General features: G+C 41.6%; 1 protein-coding gene across 3 annotated transcripts in view; it reads left to right on the top strand.

Moving 5' to 3' along the window:
- The first annotated feature begins 456 nt into the window (after positions 1-456).
- Positions 457-20,302, top strand: part of mgaa (MAX dimerization protein MGA a) — a 30,481-nt gene continuing 10,635 nt past the window's right edge. Inside the window, exons 1-16 of one of the 3 annotated variants that reach the window (XM_048227397.1) lie at positions 457-571; positions 9,252-10,414; positions 10,870-12,205; positions 12,363-12,441; positions 12,540-12,650; positions 12,841-12,966; positions 13,139-13,240; positions 13,495-14,171; positions 14,877-15,192; positions 15,426-15,586; positions 15,764-15,841; positions 16,091-16,121; positions 16,556-16,618; positions 17,483-18,048; positions 18,272-18,515; positions 18,971-19,312. In XM_048227397.1, coding sequence (XP_048083354.1) covers positions 9,324-10,414; positions 10,870-12,205; positions 12,363-12,441; positions 12,540-12,650; positions 12,841-12,966; positions 13,139-13,240; positions 13,495-14,171; positions 14,877-15,192; positions 15,426-15,586; positions 15,764-15,841; positions 16,091-16,121; positions 16,556-16,618; positions 17,483-18,048; positions 18,272-18,515; positions 18,971-19,312 — 5,323 coding nt within the window. In that variant the 5' untranslated portion in view covers positions 457-571; positions 9,252-9,323. The remainder of the gene's footprint in view (positions 572-9,251; positions 10,415-10,869; positions 12,206-12,362; positions 12,442-12,539; positions 12,651-12,840; positions 12,967-13,138; positions 13,241-13,494; positions 14,172-14,876; positions 15,193-15,425; positions 15,587-15,763; positions 15,842-16,090; positions 16,122-16,555; positions 16,619-17,482; positions 18,049-18,271; positions 18,516-18,970; positions 19,313-20,302) is intronic. The other 2 variants (XM_048227398.1, XM_048227399.1) reach the window with 2 other exon arrangements.

Consider the following 20,302-nt stretch of genomic DNA (forward strand, 5'->3'; position numbering starts at 1 on the left):
CACCTCATTATCAGTTACTAAAGCAAAACACGATGTGTTCAGAGTGAGGTGTATGAGTTGTATCGTGCAAGACCTTTCAAAAACAGCTGTACCTTAACGTTAGACGGACACTGGCAACAACATCGAAAGAGTCTCACAATTCTTGACGCCATAACGTTAATGTTTTACAAAATGACCCTACAAAAATGCAACAACATAGCGTAACATGCAATACAAAGGCTTAGTTTCGATCGTGCAAGGAGCCCATACACTACGTCTCTCTCGATTAAAAACGAACAGCATATCTAAAAGAGTATATTTGCAGAAATATAGCACCTACGACCTGTTAGTTCGTTTGCATCTGAAGGTTTGAACAATTTCAACAGACAATCGAGTCGCTAAGGCTGAGCGTGCGCACACAACGTGCTATCACTGGAGATGTGACGTATCTTACGACAGCACGTACGCTTGCTTCGGCTGGGTGAGACGCACACAGCAATAATGTTCGAAGTGGGGAGAGAAAGAAACGACGATCAAGGAATTCAAGAAGAAACGAACGTTGTCCGCATTGAAACATTTGAAATGGCAAAAGGTAAACAGTTGATTTGAATATAGGGATGGCGTAGAGAAGATATACAGAAAATGGATTCACCACGTGTGTTACGTATGGTAGATTACCCCAAAGCTTTGCTGGTCTTCTATGGTCTTCCATCGTGTTGGATCAGGGATTCACGCGCCATTCGGGTTAGTTGCAGAAGGCACGCGCCAGTGTAGGATGTAGCGCGAGGCCTGTAGCCTCTGAAGGCTTTTGTATGGGATAAATCAGGCCTCGTGTTGTTATTTTACTGCTGATTTGAGTACCGTGTTCAGTTTAAGTAGACACTCAAATCAAATATATGCAAGTCATTGTGTAGTTATCCCCAAAATGTTAGAAATACCATAGTAAACAAACAATTGGCAACCAATCACATGGGCTAGCCATTCCAGTTGTTTTGATCATTGCATTGGTTCAATCGCAGTCTGCTGGTTTGTAAATTTGATGCCCGAATAAGGGCTTTGATGACAATAGCTGAAGTTGATATGATCAGTAATCTGATTAGAATTGTTGATTCACACTGCAAGCAGATGTTGACGACGGTTTTGCGACCACTGTTAAGAGGCTCTTTATAGTAAAGTTAATGAAACGGCTAACGTAGTAGTGTAATGTTTGGCCTAATTACGTGTCTATGGCGCTGTTCTGTCCAAGAAGGCTTTAGCGTTGACGGTCATAAATTAGGGTTGACAATAGTTTTCAGTGTAGCAGTTGTGAAATAATGGTCATATAAAACATATTTCCACTGGTCACGTCGTTAGAACGCCTGCTTATTTTTCTCTTCATTTACAAGTTAGCAGTAGTCTAGGCTACGACAGTTTCCATGTCAAAGAAATTGGTAAGTATGATTTAAGTTCTCAAGCAACAATGCTTATGTTATTACAAATAGGCTGAAACATATATGCAAAATGAGTTAAAATGACCCACCTGCACTGAAAGTATTGACCTGTTGATTATGAACCACCAATGGTAACATGAAGCATGCCTCACCTGCACATCAATGAAGAAATCTTGCATTTAAAGGACAACTACATTGCCTTAGACAAAAGCTTGACACATATTCTCATTTAGACACATAGCCTACAGATGCAGATAAAACATACCCAAAACAAATGCTCACAGTGATGCCAGCTACCTATCTTTTTATGTTAGGTTGAATGGACATATAGCTTTCCTCAATGAACAAACAAGAACTTTTTTTCTGACGTTAGTACAATTACAAAACTGTCAGTGCAGATCAGCTGATAAAAAAAAAAGGCTTTTGGAGGACATCAATGTTTCATGTAATTTTCATTTTGAATTGGTAGCACATTAATTTAGACATCCAACAAACCTCAGAATATTTTGGTGAAGATTTGAGACTGAAGTGTGAAAGAAGAAATGGTGTATGAGTTGAATGTGTTTTGGTCAATTATTTCACATAAAGCATACAGTTCACACATTAAAGGTGCTCTAAGCGATGCCACACGTTTTTGTAGGCTAAAACATTTTATGTCACTTACTGCAAACATCACCTAACCATCCGCTAGCTGTCTGTGTCCTGAATACACTGTAAAAAAAACGCAATCTCTGTGGACTGCCCAGGCTAACAAACTGTTCCAGCAAATCACAGACGAGATGCGCGTTTAGGAGTGTTTCAATTGCACGGGAGCAGCACGGGAGGGGAGTAGCGAGCTAGCTCTCTAGCTCTCTAGCTCTCTAGCTCTCTGTTTTTTTTTGAAAGACAACAGAAGTGACGTTACCCAGCAGCGCTTAGAGCACCTTTAAGTAGGCTATATTCAAACGCTTAGACACATTTTTACATCTTTAGTATAGAGTGTGGAGGTGACTACCATCATTTTGTATGAGGCGGATTAGCATTTTTCCGGAAATCATAAAACAATGCCCCCATGGTACACTCACTGCTTGAGAGACCCCACATTTGTTTCATTTCAATGAAATCAACGGATATGTTGTCTCCGTGTGGACTTTAGATCCATTAAAATATTATCAGTGAAAAACACTGGACTACAAGGCATGTCCTAGCTAAATGCATCACAAGGTGAGCAGAAGTTAACCATAGTTAGAGAGTGAAAGATCAAGCATCACCGCACACTGATCACTATTAACTTAATTTTTATTTTTTGAACGAACAACGTGTTTCGCCTAGCGCTTCATCAGATTCGCTCTGTACCATCCCCCCTTCTTTTCCACAGGTGAATAAATCAGGTAATGTAACATTGACCATAGTTAGCTTTACCAATCGAGGAGTTTTCTCACAACAATTACGCAGATAACTTATGTCGATTATAGAAGGGTTTGGTACTCACAATCTGTTGCAGTATAAATTAGATGTTTTAGGCCATGGGTGTCCAACAAGTCGATCGCGGTTGACCTGACGATCGCACACTGAGTCCCAGTCAATCGCGAGAAATATTGTGTAGACTTGTAAAATCGAATAAAACTCCCTAAATAAAATATAACAAAATGTTGATCACAGAAACTGTCATAGACTCATAGAATTTAATCAATTCCTGAGTAAAATAGAATAAGATCCCTGCCATGCTCTCTTTTTTAAATGTTTTCCATGCATAGTATGGCACGTGCCTTGCGTATCAAAGATTCTATGACAGTTATAGTGGAGAAGTTAACATTATAGTTATATGGCGAAATACAACAATGGCAGAAACAAAAAAAATCAAAAATCTATCATTTTCATTCAGAGTGGGAGGAGGATTACTTTTTTGTTTATTCAAATTCGAAGTCCATCCGTCTCATCTGCAATGCTAGTGTGGCTTTGCAATGCAATCTGTCTCATCTGCAATGCCAGTGTGGACCAAAAAAGGGCAATTTGGAGTGGCATTTCAAAATAATGCACAACAATACAGATTTTCCGGGCTAATTCAGCTCTGCGTACACGAAAAGTCTGTGAATTGAAGGGTCAGTTAGCAGAACAGGAGTTGATTTTCACCAGGCCCAACACTAAGGGTAAGGCTGCAACTGTAGCATCTTATCGCATCAGTCATGTTCTTGCTAAACACAAGAAATCTTTCAAGGACGGCGAAATTGTGAAAAAGGCGTTCATCGAGGCAGCAGATGCTCTCTTTTGTGACTTCAAGAACATATTGTAGCTTCAATTAAGGACATACAATTATCCCGGAGCACTGTTACACGACGATGTGAAGGAATGGAGAGGATGTTGAAGAGCAGTTGAGAAAGGACATTGACGAATGTGAGTGTTTTTCACTCCAATTTGACGAGTCTACTGACATTATGGATGTGGCTCAGCTATGTGTCTTCATCAGAATGGTTTTTGGAGACATGGGAGCAAAGGAAAAGCTACTAGCCATTTTGCCATTAAGAAGACATACCAGAGGCGAAGATATTTCCCAAGCTTTCTTGGAATTCATCAACAAGAGCCAACTGCCCCTCTTCAAACTCATCACGACTGACGGCGCTCCAGCGATGGTGGGCCGCACTAGTGGGTTTTTTGCGTTGTGCAAGCAAAGTGAATCTTTCCTGGACTTCCTTAAATACCACTGTCTTATTTACCAACAAGCATTGTCTGTGAATATTTTAAATATGAAAGTGATGGATGTTGCCATGAAGATTGTTTGTTCCGTTCGGGCCTGGAGTCTACAGAGACGGTTATTCCGTGCACATTTGGAGGCGACCGGCGCAGAACATACAGATCTATTGCTGCAACAGATTCTCTGAATTGCTTCCTGAAATCAAAGACTTTCTGAAGCTATCAAAACATACAGAATATGCTAGAATAACTAGAAGACGACCAGTGGCTTTTGGATTTAGTGTTCCTGATAGAGCTCACTGACCTGCTTGATGTCAAGTAGGCTGCAACACTGTGACCTGCGGAACTTTTCTCACATGCAGGCAGAATATCAGCGTCAGGGCAAAGATTTTGTGCAGAGCAACAGTGCATGTTATGAGGAGCAAATTCAGACAATCTTGTCAGAATTTGAGAGGTGCTTTAATGACTTTGCATCCATCGAGCTTGCTGCCAACTATATGTCTTATCCATTCAGTTCAGATATCAATGTGGATGGTATTGCCTCCAAATTAGTATCACTGTTCCACCTGGAGAGCTCTGCTGTTGAGAATGAGATTCTCACTTTGCAAAATGACATTGAAATCAAATCCATTCTTCAAGCAAGAATGAAGAGTTCTGGAATTTACTGCTGGAAGGGAAATATCACAAGCTAAAAAGATGTGCACTGAGTTTGACAGCACTCTTCGGATCAACCTATATGTATGAGTCTGCTTTCTCTCACATGAAAATCATCAAGACAAAGTACAGATGGACAATGACAGATGACCACCTGTTGGCCTGTTTGAGGATTGCAGCCAGCTCCTACTGCCTGGACTTAACTACTATGAAATGAAACAAGGAATCCATTGTGGGGAGGGATCCACAAGTAAACAAACCCAGGACATGAGTTTACATTACTATATTATCTGGATTATTTTTTGTGTTTGTTGTGTGCATATTGAATATTATGTAAGTACCGGTACTGCCTATGGTTTTCTATTTGGCTTGGTAGACCTCGAGATACTGCCAACTTTAAAAGTAGATCTTGGTTCAAAAAAGGTGGGGCACCACCCCTGTTTATGGCATTGTGGCTGTAATGTAAAGTTACATGAGAAGCCGAGAGAAGAGAGTAAGGAGTTGTAACCATGGATACCTCTCAACATTCCTCCTTGCTGCACCAAATGTAAGCTGTGTTGTGTTAAATGCATGGCTCAGCCCTCCACTTGTCGGACTTAATCCCACAAACAGCTGCACCTCGGATTGGGAGTCAAGCGTGCTAGCAATTGAGCCAAAAACCCAGGATGCTAGTTCTCTCACTAGCACGACTCTTAAGGCATTTGGAGGGAGATTTACGCAACGTACAAAATGCACAGCTATGTACCAGCTAGCTACCGTTACACTCACTCCTCTAAACCTCACTCCCAATTCGGGTCATGGCCCCAGTGTAACCTGCGTTTGCCCAGACTCGAACCTGCGAACAGCAGTACCTTGTGTCTGGAGTCAAGCATGCTAGCAATTGAGTCACCCTAGCACGACTCTTAAGGTGTCGGGATGGAGGTTTACACAACGTGCATTCTGCACAGCTACGTACCAGCTAGCTACCGTTATACTGTTTCCTCCTCGACAGTTGAATAATCACTCCCGAACCCTTCCCCTTATACACACGTTGGCCTACACTGACAAACTTGCTCTTTCTTTTCGTTTTTCAACGTCAGCAAACTTGCTAGTTTACCAGGAATAGTTGGTTTAATTGGCTGTTTGGCTTGCCTACTTGTTGCTAAGAAGCACGGTGTAATCATCAGATATAGAGTATCAAAGCCATTACGTCACGTTGTCCGGGCAAACAGATCTAAACATGTTCTAAACAATCGAACCTAGATGTTTTCTAGTTTTTCTATTGCTTTGCTGTGTTCTCTCTTTGAAAACGAGAATAAATCAATTTCAAGTGAAAATCACTAGAGATCGAAACATAGCATTCAGTAGTGAAGCACTGCACCATGTTGACAGCGGTTTACAAGACGATCTATTCTCAATAAATGCTTCAATCATCGGAAAAGTAAACTGCTTTATCACTACACGAAAAAAATGTTCCTTTTCTAGAAAACTTTGGTCTGGCCTGGTATTTCACGTTGTGATTTTGGTCTGTGTAGAACAGAAATTTGGTTACTACGGAAACGTGACAACGTCACACTTTGGTGCTCTATTCTTGTGAGGAGATATGATCCTGGGATGTGTTACCCAAAACCATAGTTGCTAACCAACAACATTTACAACATTTGCAACTTATCAAACATATTCTTGATTAGAAGTAGAAATATTGCACTTATATACTCACATATTTACATATATCCGCAAGTTGCACAAGTAGCTAATTAACTGGTTAGTATGCATAGTGCAAATCGAAGTATTGTAAACTTTGTATAGAAAGGTCTGAAAGTGTATAAAATGGACTGTTTAGAAAGTCAGTGTATTACTTAAACGTGATGTATGTTTACAATACAATGTTCAGCCAGATTTGCGAAACATTAACGGAATACAAGAGAAGGAAATACACTGACTTCATGAACAGTCCTTATAACTCCTCTGTGCACTTTCAAAGTTTACAATACTTTGATTTGTATGTAGGGACCCTCTAGGCTAAGTCTATTTTGAGCCTTGTCAGTGGTTTGAAAATAGCCATTTATTTTGATGTGGCTCCATGCCAAGCTGTAAGTAATTTCATGCTAACGCAAAAAACAGTCTAGTAGCTCAAAACGCCTCTGATTAATGCAATTTCACTCCCAAACACTATCTTTAATGCTATCATCCATAAATAGAATTGTGTTTACACCAAACTATTCCTTTAAGGGAGGAGGCCATTCCTTTGTTCAATAGACAAGCCTCCTCTAAAAAAAAAAAACTTACCTTAGAAGAACTAAGATGAATTTTTAGGGTTAAACAATGGTTGGAGTTGATCTTTAATCAGTTTACATCCTTACAAAGCAACAGTTCATTTAAAGGTGCTATGTGGCCTTTTTTGTGTTTAAAACAGGCAAGCATGCAGAATGTGAAGAAACAACAGTGTTGACATAATGTCAAAAAGCCTAAAGGTGCTTTGCATATACATAGACTATGTATAATTTTAATATACAATACTGTGTTAGGCACCCATTAGCTTAGCATTAGCTTTTTTAAACCTTTATGACCGCCATGCAAGCGAAGTGGCGGTCATAAAGGTTTAGTTTAGAGTTTTTTTTTTCTTCCTCTTCAGTAATTTTGTGTTAATAATTACCAGGACACTGAAAGACCGGGCTGCACGAAACTTTGTGGGCATGTAGCCCCACAAGGATGACACGGAACCATTGATTTTTGTCCCCCCCTCCCCCACTGCGCCAGGCCCCACAAAAGGAGGGTAGGCCGGACACAGTTTTCTGTGAATATCTCGAGAACTGTAGAGCCATGTCAACTCATCCCATATTCACTCATTTGAGGTATAGCGCCACCTATTTGGTACAAGGTGTAATCGCATGTATCTTTGGCTGACATGTTCAAAACTGCACGAAATTTGATGAGGAGGATCATTGATATCTTCTGAATGCATGCCAAGTTTCGTGGAATTCTATTCATGGGGGGGCCATACAATGGGGGCCATACAAATGAATATATGTGTACATTTAGTGACTGTACACCAATTGGCCTGTAGATGGCCGGACACAGTTTTCTTGTATTGTAATCGCAGTTTTCTTTGGCTGAGTTCAACTGCACAAAATTTAGTGTAGGATCATTATCTGAATGCATGCCAAGTTTCTTGAAATTCTGTTCATGGGGGGCATATCAGCTACACACACACACACACACACACACACACATACATACATAAACACACACACGCATGGACACACTCACACATAAAGACACACATAAACAGTACACATGCATGCATGCACACACACAGGCATGCATGCACGCACACATGCACACACACACACACACACACACACATACAAACACTCATGCATGCACACACACACACACACACACACACACACACACACACACACACACACATAATAATACTGTATTTCTGATTAATTATTCATGACCGGACACATGCAGATATTATAGGTACTGTTAGGTACATTAGGCTCCAACAGCACTACCGCTTTCTGTCTCTTACTGCTTCAGGTATCAGCAGCACCGGTTGAAGCCTGGAAATATCGTAAATACAGTAGGGCTGTCACTTTACGTTCGAAAATCGATTGCACAATCGATTGGACCAACCAACACAAGTTTCGAAAACTAAAATAGGGAATCGATTTTAACCAAATATGTACACTATTAATTTTAAACGAATTAAACAAATGAAAAAGATAGATGTAACAAAACTCACAAACAAGCAGAAAAAAATAACAAAAGAATTCAGTGCAGTAATCATTGAAAGCTAAAAATAAAATTCCCATCAATTTCACGCACCAGAAACAGCTGTTTCAATCGGCTGCTGTGTTGCTGGTGTTTTGCCAAAAAATTGAGGAAAACGCGATCAACCTGTGCGACATGAGAGATCGAGTGATAGGCCCTAATAACTTGGGTTCGATATGGAAGCACCGCCGGGTTTTAGAAGGACAAAGCGGTATGCAAACTGGGAGTTCTCGTAGGCAACATTTGTTTGACATTTCTAATTGTAAACGCAGCCCGCGTTGAAGCCTGCAGTAATGTTTTCATCGATGTTATGGCAGTCCACTCTGCTTATTGTTTTTTTCGAGAACGTTGCACTCCTGTTTGTCATTGTACTGCGAAACTTCACGCCATTGTCGTCTTCAAAGCGCCCTTTACGTTTGTCCTAATGCCTGTTAGTTTTTCGTGGATTGGCCTATATTTGGCATGAAAATTGAAACGTCTTTAGACATGAAAAATCGATTTTACAATCGATTCAATGAACAATTATGTCTCAAGAATCGAACAGGATTTTTTCACAAAAGTGACAGCCCTAAAATACAGTAGCCTAACTGGCTAGCTTATCACAGTCATGACTGGTCAGTGTGTTGATTAGGCGGCCACTTACGCTGCAAAGTTCTGCGAGGAACACTGATATATGTATATCATTTATTTGGAGACAGTGGCAATAACAGCAATGCTCTAACAGATGTGTTATTTTATCTCTTTTTTTTGTTGTAGGATGTTGATTGATCAAAGACGCAGTCAGAGGTAGAAGAGGCTTGAAGCCCTCCCGATGTTCCTCATAATCTCATGGCAGAGAAGAAGCAGACAGTAATGGTGCTTCGAGAGGACGGGGCTACTGCCCCGGCCGTGGCCCCAACTACTGCTGCTGCATCATCCTTTTTTGTAGACCTCAAGCCAGGGCAGACCATTGAAGGAGGCAAAGATAAGGAAGCTTTGGAGGCTAGTGGAGAACATAATGATGTTATGAAACCATCTCTAGGTTTGGTAGCAGGAAGTCCTTATGCAGTCACCTCCACATTATCCTCAGACACAAACTCTAGCCACCATCCTGAGAATTTGCCCCCAGAGGCTACAACCAAGGGCATCACAGTTACCCTGGATAACAACAACATGTGGAACGAGTTCTTCCGCTGCAAGACGGAGATGATTCTAACCAAGCAAGGTAGGCGAATGTTTCCGTCTTGCCGGTATCGCATTTCGGGGATGGAGCCTTTCCAGAGCTACCTCCTGATCATGGATATTGCTCCGAAGGACAACTATCGTTATAAATGGAGTGATCATCGCTGGGAGCCAAATGGAAAATGTGAGGCTCATGTGTCAGGAAGGGTCTTCATCCACCCAGAGTCCCCTGCTTCTGGTCACTACTGGATGCAGAGTCCTGTGTCATTTTATAAGCTCAAGCTTACAAATAATGTCATGGACCAAGACGGCCATGTCGTTTTACACTCCATGCATCGATACTTGCCGCGGTTGCACATAGTTCCTGCTGAGAAGCAAGCAGATGTGATCGATGTGAATGGGCCAGATGTCATGACCTTCATTTTTCCACAAACAGAATTTTTTGCTGTAACGGCTTACCAGAACCTGAGTATCACGCAACTCAAAATCGACTATAACCCTTTCGCAAAGGGTTTTCGGGAAGATGCTTCCAACTTGCGCAGCTTAATGCCTAAGCTAGGATCCCCAAGTGTGTCAGAGAAAGGTGAAAGTAAGAATGATAAGGAGCTTGGACCCATTAAAAACAGTCTCAAAACGCTGTTTGCTAAAAGGGTCCCTGTTGGAAAAATGAAAAAGGAACAGGAACCTCCAGCCATGAAGGAGGATGGGGTTGACTGCACCAATAGTAGTATCCAACCGTCAGTCGTGATGGAGAAAAGGTAAGTGATGTAATGACTGATTTGATAATTGAATGAATGTAATGCATCTATTAACTGAATAAATGTCAGCATAAACAATATTGGTGATGAATGTTGTCCCCTTTTGTGGTATAACGGTGTTCTTAAATTGGAAATTCAATGATTACACACAAATAAACACTATAATCGTGTCACTCCTGGCATAATCATAGGTTTGTCTGAGCAGCTGTATTTCTTTGTAGCAAAACAATATAATAAAGAAAGAACTGTTTTAAACCAATACATATCCAATTATTGAAGACTTTAAATGTTGAATGAATGTTCTTTCTATAACTTTGAGATATTATGTATATTAGTATGTAGTTATGTGAGTAGAGATTTGATCAATGCAGGGAATGCATATCATACGTGTTTTACCCTTGATTACCTATGATTTGTAAAAAATGTATCGTCAAGTTGTTTTTGTCTGCTTTCAGTATTGTGAAAAGACGTCCAAGTACCCTGTCTGAGCTGTTTCAAGGGACCCCGCTTAAACTGAGAAGGACAGCCCCTGAGAGCAGTGGTTCCAGTAGCACCTTGAAGAAGAAAAACGATGGCTGTGTTAACACTTGGGGCAACCTTGATCCTGAGAGGGAGCCACAAAAGTCAGAGCAAGAGGATGTACAGGCAAAGTCTGTTGTGAAGGAGGAGTTACACATAGATTTGAAATCCAAGGAGGATTCTGAACAGGCTCCTGATGTATCCAATTCTGTTCATGAGCCCACAAGTGGTCAATCATTTGTTACACAGGAAAATAGACAAAAGGTTCCTAGCATTTCATCAACGGAAACACGGTCTGGTATAAAGTTCTGCAACTCCGAAGAACAAAGCCAGAATAAATCTGTTCCACAAAAACGATCAGGTGCTGCGGCTTTGCCCCTTCTTGCGTTGTTCTTTCAGCAGCTCAAATCAAAGCCAAAATCAGTTAAGCTCACCCCTAAACCTGGTCATTTACTCTTTGAAAAGTTCAAATCACAACCCAAATCTGTCGATCTTGTCCAAAAACCTGATATTTCTTGTTCGTCACCCTCAACAAGTATTGTTTTAAAACCTAATTCCACACATCCTTCAGAATCATGTACTCAACTGGTTGACACCCATACCTCACCAACACTGACTCCTATCTCATCCAATAAAACTGTTGAAAGCATTGCTGTCGATGCCCCGTCAGAATGTTTGACATCTTCAAAAACTGATTACACAGCCTTTGTCAAAACATTCCCTGAAATCCAGACTTCTTCACTGTCCACTGAGACACATTCATCACAGTCCACTACAGACCCCTCTGACACTGACACAACGCCCACTACAAAATTTGAGGAACCTAGATCACAGTCCTTTATTACAAGTGCCTCTGAAGTCCCTGTCAACCATTCCACTACCCTTGCCACACCATCACCATTGTCATGCGAAGCTGATGGCCCTGCCTCAGCACCTGATTCACCATCATCCCCCGTCTTTTCACATGGTAGCCCTGCACCTTCATCTGACCAAGAACCAGTAGATCGTCTTCCTGATGAACTGCTGGATATTCCTCAAGTCAGTGAGCAAGACAATGGCAATGAAGCGAGTGGTGGAACTGGTGTGGCTTCCCTCGTGGTCAACACTAGCAACCAGATATCTGTGGGGAAAAAGCCTAAGGGGAGACCCAGGAAAGGCAGAAAACGCAAACAGCCTGAGGAGCCGCTGTTGGTGAGTGGTCCTACAGACGTCCGCATGCAACCCAGCCTTGAAGATGTGGAAGGCCAATTATTTGTCTCCTTTACCTCAAAGGTAACTACATACTTAAGCCTAAAAGCAATATAATGCTGTAGGTGGTTGTAGTTTTGTCATCTTTGAGGTTTATTGGATCTTTCTCTGAAGTCATGGTACAGTATTCATTGTTAATGATGCCAATGAGTAACAGGTGAAATTTCATTGTACTTAACAGGAGGCTCTTGAAGTACATCTGGATGACAATGATGAAGAATCTCCACCACCACAATTACCTGAGGTTATGGAAAAGCAAGGTACATCTAATCATTAGTGAATATTCCACTGTAAGTAGTAGAATACAGTAATTTGGGACATTCAGAGTGATTTACATTGTGATGTCTTTTTGCAACAGTTGAATCCCTTGAGGCCATGGCTGAACGAATCGCCTCATTAGAGAAGGCCCTCCTTCAAGATTTAAAGGTCATGAAACACAAACAGGTCATCCACCCAGTTCTACAGGAAGGTAAGATCGATTAGCCTGTGGTCCTAAAGCTCTTTATTACACTCTGAACAGGTGCACAGTTTGTAAAAAAAAAAGAAGAGAGAAAGTGGCATACTGAATTAAATTAAGTGTAGTGTAGAAATAAAAATCAAACTTGATCACCATAAATGAAGTGGGTCATTTGTAATCTGTTTTTGTCTTCTTTTTAAAGTTGGTCTGAAGTTGAATATACTTGATCAGATCTTAGCCATTGATCTGGTATATTTGGGTGTGGAACTACCGATTCCCCCTCCCTCTCCATGTCCTAGTACAAGCTCAGGGAGTGTGTCATCACAACGTAAGTATAACATGGAAAATCCCATAATTCATAAGCCATAATCCATCTGTTTATTAAGTTGATTATGTCTCATCATTAATATATTCCTCATAGTTTTTTTCTATTTTTTTTATTTGATGTATGACCTCCCTTACTTCACTCACATTGTAACTAGATGTTTCTGTGGACATAGTCCCTTTTGTTTCTAGGACCGGAAAAACAACAGATATCACCAAAATCAAAGGCTGGAGGGATAAATTTGTAGCACCAGACCCTAAAGAATCACCTCCTGAAGGTAAAACAACACTTCATACTATAAACATTCAACCTCCAGCTAATCTGGCATTAGGCCATATTCAAACAGTACCTGCCACCATAGTGCCTTTAAAATGGCATAAATTGCTATTCTGGTTAGATGCCAACTGCATTTTGTTGTCTCTGTACTCTGTACAATGACAATAAAGATGAATCTAATCTAATCTAAAAAAAAAAAAAAAAAGGTGTAGCACTTGTAGGTGAATTAAAATATTTTTTTTTTTCTGTTTGAAGCTGGTAACAGCTCAGATGCAGCACTGAAGAATCGGTCAGCCTTCTGCAGTGACATGCTAGATGAGTATCTGGCCAGTGAGGGAAAGCTCATAGACGAGCGCGCGGCCAGTTTCTCCACGAGCAGCGTCACCCCTGTTTCTTACCAGATGCCCACCAAAAGCAGTAGTTACGTGCGGACACTGGACAGCGTGCTGAAGAAGAGGGCACCTGCATCCGTCACTCCCACCCCCAAATCAGTTCCACCTGTTACCCCAGCTGCCTCCCAAACCAAAAAGTCCAAGGTATCTCCTAAGACGCAGAAGTCAGGAGCAAGCACGGCTCGCAGGTCATCCAGGACAACCACTCCCAAGGCAAACCCCACAACGGCACACCCACCTTCATCCACACCTGAAACTCAAGATGCTCTAGCCAGCAAAAAGTCATCATCCAAGGTCAAAAACACCCTAAAGCCACCAAGATCAAAGACGCTGTCAGTCAAGGATGCAGTGCAGAGTGACACTAGTTCAGTCACCCAGGCAGGTAAATCTGTCTGGGGACGCGATGTGACCCTGCCTCGCACTGTGTTGAAGCTGCTGGAGGTGGAAGATGGATCGGTGTGGGAAGGGAAAGAGCGGACATTTGTCACAGAGGAACGGGCCTCCATTGCACTAGCAGCCCTTGCCTCTGCCTCTGCCACGGTACTGACGTGCTTTTAATTCTGCTTTAATTATGAGATTGTTGGTGTCTGTTTCTGTGCAGATAAATATTTTAATGAAATTTGTTTTGATTCTTAAATTATTGTACACTTTTATCAAGTTGGAAGACAATAACCCAGAATATTCTAAAGGATTGAGGATGAGGATGTACAAAAAGTTAAAGCAGGGGTCAGGAACCCATGGCTCACTAATTTGAGCTGAGGTTTTCATCACGGTTAATAAGTAGCTAAATTATTACACTAGTGTGTAAATCCAACATGAAACGCCAATGGCTGTAATTGTTTTTCTAAATGCTAACACCGTTTCTAAATGAGTGACCTCAGTCTGTACCAAAACGAAATTTTCATTGGACAATGTGGCTTGACAATGAACGATGCGGACAGACAAGTTAACTATTTTGGAGTGAGCTGTGTCTGTTTTGCCTTGAATATTAATGCAACGTTTGCATTAATATAAGCATGACATAGTAAGAAAAATGCATACAAAGAGCTCTAGTGGAATGTAGAAGTTCCCAACCCCTGTTCTAAAGTGTCATCTATTTACCTAAAAATGCGTATGTCATTATGGCCCATCAGTATTCACCGGTGGTTGAATAATTTCATCTCACTCTTGGTAAAAGTTAATGTAGTATAACTGTGGTATATAGTATAACTAATACCCTTTTCACCTGTTGTCTCCACCTCCCAGGGAGTTGTAGGGGAAAACAAGGTGGCCATGCCAATCATCAAACGTCGAGCGCCACCCTGCCTCCGTCCCCACTGCCGTCTGGGCTGTGTATGTGCCAGCCTGGTTCAGGAGCGGCGCCACAACCACTGCGGAAAGCCAGAGTGCATGCTGGGATGCAACTGCCTGCGGCACAAAGTTGTTTTGCTTAAGAAGCATGAGAAGGTGACTGAGGGCTCAAGAGAATCTCCATCGTCTCAAACCTTGACGGAGGACGAGGAGGGCTCCATCAAAATGAAGAGGAAGAAGAAGAAGAAAAAGAACAAATCTCTGGCCTATGGTAAGGCCTGTGTTTCCCAAATTAGGTTAATATTAACCCTTAAAGGTGTAGGTTTTTGAACGTTCTAAGTTCCGCAACAATTGAAGGTTCTAAAATTCTATGTTGAATTCAATGAACCCAGATATTCTTTAGAACGTTCATTTCTCAACATTCCTAGTAATCCTTTAAGGGTTAAGTGATGTTGCTCCTTTTCTGACCATTTGTGTCTTTCTTTCTCTCTCTGTGATATATAGTGCTCACAGATCCTCCAGTAACCTCAGAGCCAGCCACCCGTGTGAGGACAATCTGGAAGTACGAAGGGACGGAGGCTGATCAAGATGAGCTGCACATCCCTACTCCAGTCTACCTCCCCTGCCCTCTACGTTATGATATTAAACCAGACTCTGAGGACGTGGTAAGAGCTTGTCTGAATGATTACATGTCTTCATACATGCAAAGAGGAAAATCCAAAGCCCAGTATTTTCGTGGTTTTTTTTTTTTTTTTCTGTCAGTTACTTCTTTCGTATACATTATGAAGTGCTAAATGCTTTGGATTTGACTAGCTTGTAATGCAGTTCACATTTTTCCGTAGGACAATGATGAGGGCATGATGACTTGTGCACGGATCCGACCCTATGAAGCCAAGACCTCAAAGGAGTCTAACAGAAAGGTGAAGTTATGGACTCTGATGTCATGGAAATTGATAGCAAACAGTAACTGATAACAGATTGTCATGGCTTTATGTGCATGTATATAACACAACATAAATGCTTGCTTATACCATAGATTGCCTGTCCTTGTGAATGACCTTTTTTACCTTCTTGTAGCAGTTTAATTTTCTTTTGATGACTTTTAGAGGAAACAACACAAGAGCTCCACCTCTGGACATTATAATATATTTTTTTTTATTGCATTTCAGGAAGAGAACGTCCCAGTAGACTTGGCAGATGGTATGTACTATACATTCAATATTTTTTTCTTAGAAGCATATCATGGTGCTGACTTGTACTGACAGGTGTCACATATTACAAAATGTCTACCATCATAGCACCCCAACAAGTATTGGCAATTTTAAAATCGCTAAAAGTGGGTGGCATCACATCAAGTAGGATACAATTAATTCAATATGGCATAATGTTATGCACCAAGACAATATGGTACTATGCAACATAAAACCATACATGTGCATGGAATCACAACAATGACATATCATACAGTATAATAAATTCACATGACTTGGGAGAATGGGAATGTTGACGAGAGGAATAATTGTGAAAGTTGGAGGGGTATGTGATGCTAGAGGCACAGGCCTACAATACAGTGTGTTGGTGGAGCGTGTTGTAGTGTTCAGGACCTACTACTCTAAAAGTCCTGTCACCCATAGACTGGACACCAGAGGCAGGTACAGAAAGCAGACTGGAGTCAGAAGAGCATAGTGAACAAGAGGGTAAGTATGGATGAAGGAGGAAAGAGGTTTCCATACTACAACGGAATATTCAAAATAGTCATGCTTGAGGGAATCCCTGTCGTTATCTTGAACCCTGCCAGGTTTCTGGAAAAGGATCCATGCACTTCTCTGGCACAAAAAAAAAAAATCCTATATTTTAATGGCTATTTTACAATGATATTCTTAAAAAAACATGTACCATACATGTTGAAAATGAGCTACCCTGAAGAGGTGTCCATACTACAACGGAATATTTAAAGTAGTCATGCTTATGAAAATCCCTATTATTATCTTGAACCCTCTTGAACCCCTCTTGAAAGTTTCTGGAAAGGATTCATGCACTCTGGCACAAAAATAAAAAAGCCTATATTTTATTGGCTATTTCATGATGAAATTATTAAAAACATGTACCATACATGTTGAAAGTGAACCAAGTAATATACTCTGAAGAGGTGTCCATACTACAATGGAATATTCAAAGTAGCTGTGCTTGAGGGGAATTACTGTTGTTATCTTGAACCCTCCCAATAATTAATGGTACAAAATATAAAAAAGTCTATATTTTAATAGCTGTTTCATGATGAAATTCTTACAAACATTTACCGTTTAAGTGAGCTGAGTAGTATACCCTGAAGTAGGCTGTTTGTGCCGCTATATAGGACAAAACGCAATGAGGTATGTGTTGTTTTAGAAGGTTAGGGTCATTGAAAGCCAACCTAAGAGGAGATGGACAGTAGATGCCTCCAGTGAGATAATGAACAGAATTAGACTGTTTCAAGTGGTGGCAGAAGCTAGAAAATGGTGACCAGTAAAAATGGTAATACCTGTAGAAAATTACAGTCTGTAATTTTTCTTCCTCATCAGAGAGTGGTCATGGTGATGAACCAGAGCCTGGTGAGTACACCCATGGCCCCTCCAAGCGCCTGGAGGTTGTGTCCGAATGCAATTGGGACCGACGGACTGACCGCACGTACATCATGCGGGTGCTGTGCGAGCACATGGACAAGGACCGCCTGAAGACGCCCTTTTGGATTGGCAAATACCGCATCCAGCCCATCTCGCAGACTGTGGTGGATGAGGGCCAGGGGCCCTGTGTCAACTACAAGGTCCTCATCTCGCAGCCACAGCTTGGCTTACTGAAGGATAAGATCCAGACTCGTTTGGAGACCAAACCACCGGCTCCACCTGTGGAGAAAGCTGCTCCAGCTCCACAGAAGCCTGCAGAACAGCAGAAGCCAGCAGAACAGCAGAAGCCAGTTGCAAGGCCAAAACTCATGCCTGAGCCGAAGGTTGAACCGAAAACAAAGCCCAGAGTGATGGAGCCCTTGCCCAAACTAAAACCAGATCAAGGCCTCCCCTTCCTGGCTGGTGTCCCTACAGCGGGTCTGCTTATTGCCCAACGAAAAAATGGTGAAGGCTGTCCTGTAACGGTATGTTCCTACATAATATTGCACTTACATGCTGCTTGTGCTATACTACAATTCCCCATCACTGCAGTACAGATTTGTAGTAGAAGTGTTTGTCATGACTTTGTCGGCAACTCTTCTGTTTTTGTCTTTGATATTTCATACACTATATTTCCAGAACAATGCTGAAACTGCTGCATATTAGTGTAGAATATGTCATGTGCTCATACCATTCTTATGTCTCCAGGTGAATGGAAAATCGTACCCTAAAGCCAGACTACAGCTTGGTCACATGGGAGCACTTCACCCAGCCAACAGGCTAGCTGCATACATCACAGGCCGTCTGGACCCTGTGAATCTACCAGGGTATCCAAAATCTCAAGCCCAAGCCGCAAGCACGGCCAATGCCACAGTTACAACTACTGCTAGTGATGTGATGGTTACTTCTATTACTACAACAGCAGCAACTCCTCTGCTTCAAAAATCCACAGGTGAGCCATCCTTTATTTTCTTTTTTCATAGTTGGTGACAGTGGAAGGACCCCTTTGGGGTCACGTAGGTCTTCTAAATGGCACACTAAGGTTTTTGTGACATGTTTTGAGTTTTGACAAAATTCAAAGTTCAAAGGCAACCATGATGACAAAGGTGAAACACCCATTAAGAGTTCATTTTGAATGGATTTGGATCGAATCAGATATGGGAAATACCAACAATCTTGATTCCAAAAAGTTGCCTCTAAATGGATATATAAAATGTAACACATTCTCTGTACAGTGCACCAACTTATTGTAAAGTACTCTCTACAAGCAAAACATACTGGTAAAAAAAAAAAAAAAATTCCAAGGGGACAATGGCGATTGCAAATCTTCTGCATTTAATGAAAATGATTACTATCTTGATTGTATGGGGAGTGTCAACCAACTCCTGAATGTGTTCCTCTGTACAGTGACCAAGCCCTCTGTGGGAAAGGTCTACACCCAGTTTGTGGTCAACCAGCTCTGCTCCCAGCAGCAGAAGCTGCCGTGCACTGGGGGTGCTCAGCTGTTGGGCAGTGTTCAGAAAGTAGTCTTATCTTCCAACCCCGTGGTTGTGGTGGGCCATCGTGTTGCCGCCCAGAGTACCCAAAAAGAACAGGGGTCTGGGGATAACAAAGGACCTATCGTCGTCACTCTGTCTCCAAGCAAACAGGCCCCACAGAAGGGCTCTGTTGGCACCTTGGCATCCTCGGTCACAACAGCTGTTACTACCACTACCACTACCACTACTCCAACCACCTCAGGCACCTCAGGTACTGGTCCGGTCATCCATGTCCATGCCTTGTAGTCCTGGCGACATAAGTCACTTGACAAAAGCTAAATGGGTCTGGCAGTGTGTTTTGATTTCTACGGCAACTTTTGTACTTAGATAGCAAATTGATTTATTGCTGAGCCCAGCCCCCCCTTTGTTACTGCTAACTCGGACAAACATTACCAGAGCTGACTAGAACTGCAATGGGAGCTGTTAGCATGTCTGTAACAACAAACACTAAAGAAGCACTTTTGGAGACTTAAGGATCTGATTTTTTTTAAGGACTCCAGTATCTCATGGAGGGATAGGTATAAAATTAAAATCTAGCTTTTTCGTAGATGACAGACATAGACGGGGGAGGTGTTATTCACTCTTTTGCTAAGTGAACGTTATGCTACATCGGTTTGCATGCACACGTTAATTTACAAAGACACTGCCATGTAAGGAACAGGGTAAAGAAGTAAACACAGACTACATCTCAGTGTCTCTCCAACTTTGTTAACTTGAGGTAAATAAATCTTACATTGCTGTCAACAAACCTCATAACGTCTGCAGTGCTAGCTTGATGACCAAGAGATGAGGCTTCTCCCTTGTTTTATTGTTCAGTGAACTCTCTGCACCTCCAATTTAAGCTTATCATAACCATCCACAACATGTTGAAGTCTTTTTAATGCAAAATTCTGTCCTTTTGTCTCTCAGTAGTTGGCTACCAAGTGTTATGTAATGTCATTTGGACATTAGCAGTGATTAGCTAACTATGCTAGCTATCTAAAAGTAAAACCTTCAACGAGCCCCTGTCAACAAAAACATGTTTCTTCACTCTCTGATTGGTTGACCAGAATTATGACTCATCAACTCCATTTCAAAAGTTTAGCTGTACATGCCGTCCTGGAGGACAAACATTATTTTGTTTTTAAACCCCACTTTGTTGAGTGATACTTGTCGCCAGGATTGTAAAGGGGCCTTCAAAATGCCCCTGCCCTTGCTAAGC

Source organism: Alosa alosa, chromosome 19 (assembly GCF_017589495.1).
Source record: "Alosa alosa isolate M-15738 ecotype Scorff River chromosome 19, AALO_Geno_1.1, whole genome shotgun sequence".
Lineage (NCBI taxonomy): Eukaryota > Metazoa > Chordata > Actinopteri > Clupeiformes > Clupeidae > Alosa > Alosa alosa.